This window comes from Gymnoscopelus braueri, assembly GCF_963280865.1.
Source record: "Gymnoscopelus braueri genome assembly, chromosome: 23".
Taxonomy (NCBI): Eukaryota; Metazoa; Chordata; class Actinopteri; order Myctophiformes; family Myctophidae; genus Gymnoscopelus; species Gymnoscopelus braueri.
This window is the reverse complement of record NC_137625.1, coordinates 18,978,505-18,984,816: the sequence shown is the minus strand read 5'-3', so window position 1 is coordinate 18,984,816 and position 6,312 is coordinate 18,978,505. Positions and strand designations below refer to the sequence as shown.

General features: G+C 43.6%; 1 protein-coding gene across 2 annotated transcripts in view; it reads left to right on the top strand.

Moving 5' to 3' along the window:
- Window positions 1-4,736: 4,736 nt before the first annotated feature.
- The window catches only part of LOC308079519 (NUAK family SNF1-like kinase 1), a 19,592-nt gene continuing 18,016 nt past the window's right edge, over window positions 4,737-6,312 (top strand). The window contains exons 1-2 of one of the 2 annotated variants that reach the window (XM_080421067.1): window positions 4,743-4,872; window positions 4,979-5,335. In XM_080421067.1, coding sequence (XP_080277193.1) covers window positions 4,861-4,872; window positions 4,979-5,335 — 369 coding nt within the window. In that variant the 5' untranslated portion in view covers window positions 4,743-4,860. Of the gene's footprint in view, window positions 5,336-6,312 lie in introns of both variants that reach the window. The other variant, XM_080421068.1, reaches the window with a different exon arrangement.

Below are 6,312 nucleotides of genomic sequence, written 5' to 3'. Positions count from 1 at the left end.
TTTTCGGTGTCGTTCCTAAGCGTGTGACCTATCCAGTTCCACTTTCTTGTTTTGATCTATATGTCATCCTGGTTTGTGAACCTCCACAACTCCTCATTTATGAGACTCCTGGATCTTGCTTGTGAGGCCCGCCTCAGTGGTCTTCCACGTTTCACGGTAGAGCAGGACAGGCTTCGCGTTGGTGTTGGAGATACATAGCTCGGTGTTGTTGGAGAGCTGCTTTGATAGCCAGATTGCCCTTAGAATCTTAAATGCCAACTGTGCTTTACTGATGCGTAGCACTATGTCCCTGTCTGCTCCTCCATCCCTGCTGATGTTCCTCCCTCAATGAAATGCTCCACGTCCTCTATGGCCTCCCCTCTGAGTGTGATGGGGTTATGTATTTTTGGATTTAACCTTAGGGTTCACCTTATCATTAAATGCATTCAACGAGTTGGTTTCCAAAAAGACACCAAGGTTCTTGACTGCATCATGCACAAAAAAAAAGATTACTTCCGTTGTCAGGTGCAGTGATTCTCAACCTGTGAGTCGGGACCCCCAAATGATTTTGGGGCGGGGGTGGGTCCCCAGATGATGGCTTAATGTGCAACATTGTTTTCTCACTCAACAGTAAACAAACCAACATACAGTATAAGTGTAGGGTATCTGCACATTTCTAAAGTTACAATGTAATGACTTTTAAGACCTTTTTAATACCAGATTGGCCAATTTGTCAGATAATACCTAAGAAATAGGCAAACATTGTGCGAGGCGTTGTGAGCTTGTATATCAGATATTTTCACAATATGTATCTGTGGAACAGAGTCAAACTAAATGTAATGTCTCAACTCCTACAATTCCAAGTGCTTGTCAGGGTGGGGGGTCCCTAGTTCAAATATGATTATTTTGGGGGGTCGTGGCCTGAAAAGGTTGAGAACCACTGGTCAAGAGGACCAGACCAGGCGTGAACAGTGTAACATGAGGGAAGTGTATGCTGTGATGACAAGGCATGTATCATCTATTGCACAGACCAGTTAGAAATATAGCAGTAATATTGCACGGATAATACTACTGTTATTGTATATATTGCACAGATATAGACATTCCACTTAGTAGGTGCATGATTGTAAATAGCAATAACAAGCGATGATGTGTGCAGCATTGAATACCAGAGCCTTTCTATCAAGAATAGAACAGAATAGACTTTATTTGCCATTTGCACGAGTGCAGAGGAAATTTTGGAGCTCAGCTCCCAGGGTCAGCATTTTAAAAGACAGAAAGTACAGACAAGACAGAGAAAACACAGAAATGTGTGTGTGTGTGTGTGTGTGGAAGAATTAATCAGCTTGGGTTGCCAGAGAAAACGTTGTCACTGTAATGTTTCTGCATCTCGGAGTTAAATTAACACTCAGGAATTTGTGTTCTCTTCTCATCACAAACCTGTATGTTTAATCTGTAGACTATAGCATCATAAATCCCAATTCAGGGAGCTAAAGTTCACTTTGAATATGGCATCAAGTCCTCTGAGTAGAGCGCTGTGTGTTTGTTTGTTTAAATCTGAGAATGTAAAAACATTTCACCTTCAAGGATCGATTACACTTTCATAATGGACCTATAGGGTCTGTTTTTACGCTCTCTGCGTACCTTTTGTTTCTCCCTGACCATGAGAAGCCAGACAGTCTCACAGGTGTCATGTTCTAGGGGTGAAAGGTGAAAGTAGTATTTTTTTAAACACCAGTACTGAGGGTGCTTCTATATGCTCCCGGCGGTTTACAGACCACAGATCATTCTGTGACCCCTAAGAGTCCGTTCGGTTCCATTAGTACACCCTTTGAGTTAAATCAACACTCAGGATTTTACCGTGTAGCACTTTGGGCCGTCTGAGAGGAGAGGAGAGGGGAGGGGAGGGTCAAGGCAGGTGATCCTGTGGGAGACAATAGTGTGTGTGTGTGTGTGTGTGTGTGTGTGTGTGTGTGTGTGTGTGTGTGTGTGTGTGTGTGTGTGTGTGTGTGTGTGTGTGTGTGTGTGTGTGTGTGTGTGAGTGTGTGTGTGTGTGTGTGTGTGTGTGTGTGTGTGTGTGTGTGTGTGTGTGTGTGTGTAAATCAGCTGGAGAGACAGGCTGCATGGGAGAGACGTATCACCAGTCGAAGGCACTAACTCATCTGACGACTTTTATGAATGTGAGAATGTAAATTACAAGAACATCCAAAGAGGAAGTAGGCCTACAGTACAACACGGCCATTAGCAGTCAGGAAACGCTGCAGTATGGCATGCATGTGACTAGGATTTGCATGTGTGTGCGTTTTTGCATACCGGTACACTCACAGAGTGCTTTCAAATGCACAGGGCCTAAACCTGTGTGTGTGTGTGTGTGTGTGTGTGTGTGTGTGTGTGTGTGTGTGTCTGTGTCTGTGTCTGTGTCTGTGTGTGTGTGTGTGTGTGTGTGTGTGTGTGTGTGTGTGTGTGAAAATTGCTAAATTGGTTTTATGGTAATTTCCCAAGGGACAGATATTGGGGGGTGGGTCTAGCTTGACTATACGTTACACTGTCTCACACCACCACCCCCACCCACCACCACCACCCCAAACACACACACCATTTGAAAGCACTCTGTGAGTACCGGTATAGAACACAGACCACAGGGGGGCATAGCAAGGACATATTCTCCTGTGTCTTACAGTACAATAGCCCACAATGGCCTTGGGGCAGGAAACCAATTTACTCTGGGTTACATGTAAGCCTAGTATGCAAAGTGCATGGAGGGGCCACTCTGAGACACAGATGTTGAGACATTTCTTGATTTTCCCTGTTATTATGTCAATAAATGTAATGCATTGTGTTTTCAAAATAAAAGGATTTATTGTAAAAGGAAAAGCAATCCATTTCTGTCACTCACATATACAGTAAATGACATTGAGGCAGCCGTTCATTTTATCTGTAGACGATTAAGCTATATTATAGTGTCATAAATGTGTGTAAAAACGGCTAAAATGTTACGTGGCAACTGAGAAGGTCCTTTGTGCCATTGTGCCATTACAATTTTATTTTTAATTATTGTTATTATATTTATCATGGTAAACTTTTCTTTGTTGCCTTGAATATGATGTCTCTCCATCATGATGCTCTACACTGTAGTGTAGAGCATCATGATGGAGAGACATCATGATGGGGGGGGGGAGTTCAGTATACACTGTAGAGTCTACAGTGTATACTGAACCCCCCCCCCCCCTCCTTGCTCTGTACCTATCCTTAACTGCTGTACTGTCTTTGGCGCCTACATTTCCCATGCAGGATCGATAAAGGTCTTATCTTATCTGGCAAGGAAATCCAAAGTGGTTGGTTATCTTAGGATCTTCTTTGCAGTTACTAGTAAATCGGAATGTGTTTTTAAGGTATAATTAAAAATTTAAGAGACTTTCTGTGGAGTGGCATGGGCTACAGCTAAAAGAAAAACATTGTTACTTAAATTGGATGTGAGCTGGACCAATGTATGACAACTAAGTGAATCTATGTTCCTATCTGTGTCTGGGAGGTCAAGGTTCATTTGAAAAACAAATCTTTAGCAAGAATATCAAAGTACTTGGATAAGAAAGAGAAAGAGTTCAATGTCCCACAGATTACACTTGCACTGACTACAAAACACAAAAATCACTTCAGTATGCAGGGTTTGCTGTTAATTTCAGAAATCTGCAGTTTAAAGTATGGTTTATACGATTTTGTAATTGCATTGTATTGTAGCCTATTGTAGGCTATTTGTTCTAATTTTCAGACTAATCTGCAAAATTGATGTATAATGTGCTGAATATAGGCTAGTTTATGATGCTACACCCTTGTCCCTGTCTACCTCCCAGTCAAGTTGCTACTAGTGCTTATTACACGGCTTGGTTGAATGCTTGATTCTGATCATTTTTCACTTACTATCTCTTTAGTTTGCAGTCACTCATGGTAGGCTACTCCATTACTTAGCGACCCCAGTCGCGTTAAGTGTATAGACCAATTATTTTAATTAAACAAGCTCAGTGCCAACACACAAGAGGGGGTTGCACCAAAACAACAGGTTGAGAATTTATTGCATGAAACAATCACCTGTGCATCCCGTCTCAATGTTAGTAAACAAATAATTGGTATATTATAAACAACATAAGAAGTTCCGCTAAGTTTCCTCCAGGATCATTAAACACCTTGGCTTCGCCTCAGTGTTTAATCATCCAGTGTTATTTCTCAACAAGCTACTGGCGCGGCGACAATTATCCCTTAAGTTACATATCTAAGAAGTGTGTAGTCGATTGTAGGTTTATCACACACAATCAATCGAATCACAAGCCACAAGCGCGCGCGCACACGCACAAAACACAGCGTGCTTCCTAAACCCCGCCCCCGGTCCCTACTACAGCCTGTGGTCCACGCCCCCCTCCTCCTCCTCCTCCTCCCTCCTCCTCCTCCTCAGTGTGTGAGAAGGAGAGGAGAGACTGAGAGGAGAGGAGAGGATATTATAGGCTCTGAGTCTGCTGCTTGAAACGGAGCTCATGGAATAAACCTCATCATCACCCAAACACACACACAGACAGCAGCACCCAGAGGTGTTGATTCAGCAAGTTGATCTCCAGAGCAGGCTCCGCATTGGAAAAGCCGTGGATGCTTTGAGAAGACGAGAAGCTCTATATATACTAAAAGAAAAAACGCTGGGTTTGGGTTGTTTTGTGTGTGTGTGTGTGTGTGTGTGTGCACCCGCCGCTGTTTCTCAGTCTCGGGGATTTATGCATGGGGTGCGTGGATCGGATGGAAGCTCCCCTTTTTTTTTGACAGCATCAACTGAATTTCCATAATCGCTGCTGCACACAAAGGGGGGACAACGCCTTGACACCCCTTTAAACCCTGCAGATGCACGCGAGTGTAAGGCTCTATCCTCACGCATGGTCCGTAGAGAGACGGGACAACTTGCGGGGGGGAAGTGTTGCATTGAAAAACGTCGCTGATTTATTGATCATCCATCGATTAGATGACGATGGAGACCATGCACCACGCGAGGCTCCACGCGCGTCGGCGCTCCAGCGGAGGCAGCAGCAGCGCCGAGGCCGGCCCGAGTCCGGAGCTCACACAGACCTGGATGCAGGAGGACCAGGAGGAGGACCAGCATCACCCTCCGTTACCTGTGGACCATCCCGGTGGTCCAGGTGGTCCCGTTGACGGTTCCTCCCCCTCCTCCCCGCCGGAGGAGTCATGGTCCAACGGCTCCTCCGTGAAGAAGCACCACCACAAGCACAACCTGAAGCACCGCTACGAGCTGCTGGAGACCCTGGGCAGAGGCACCTACGGCAAGGTGAAGAAAGCCATCGAGAGGCACACCGGCAGAGTGGTAAGTAGTGGTGGAAGAAGTAGCATACTTACATTTTTTACTTAAGTAAAAGTATCAATACTGCAATGTAGAAATACCCTGAGGATGTTACAAGTGAAAGTCCGGTATTCAAAATCCCCTTGAGTAAAAGTACAAAGGTATTGGTATCAAAATGTACTTAAAGTACCAAAAGTAGAATACTCATAATGCAGAATGTCCCATTTCACAAGTTTTCAAATGTTTCAAATGTATAAAGATCTTGCTAGACATTGTGAGCTGCTATTTTCAAGTGGCCAACATGAACCTATATGGTTAATATATGTTTTGTAATTTTAATCAAAATCTACAAAGTAACTAACTAAAGTTTTCAAATAATTGCAGTGGAGTAAAATATTTGCCTCTGAGATGTAGTGGAGTAGAAGTAAAAGTACAGAAAATTGGAAATACTCCAGTAAAGTAAAAAAAAAAAAAAATCAAAATTGTACTAAGTACAGTACTTGAGTAAATGTACTTAGTTACTTTACACCACTGAGCAAACTCAAGTGTTAATCAATTTAACTTTGAGAGTGTACGAATGGAACCACATTGACCCTCATTTGGTTCCATTTTGTACACTCTCAGTCTCGTTATTGATTAAAGGGCTGGGGCCTGGCTCTCATCCCAGGCATCTTAAAGTGGGGATGCCTGCCGGCTGCCGGTGTCACTTGGGTCGATATGTAAACATGCTACAAATGGAAGCCGCGTGGGATTTCAGCTCAGTCTGGAGCGTGGCTGCTGTATTTCTTTCTTAATCGAGATCATTTAATGTCATGCAGCCTTTTGACAGACAACATGTGCAGGAGGTAGCCAAACCATTTGCATTTTCTAACCCCCCGCCACTCAGTCAGATAAGATTCTGTTTGGTATTCCAGTTCCACCTTACCTTATTGATGTGTTGATAGTATCCTCAAGACAGACATATGACCATAGATGTTAAGTATGGAATAGCAGGCTGTCTA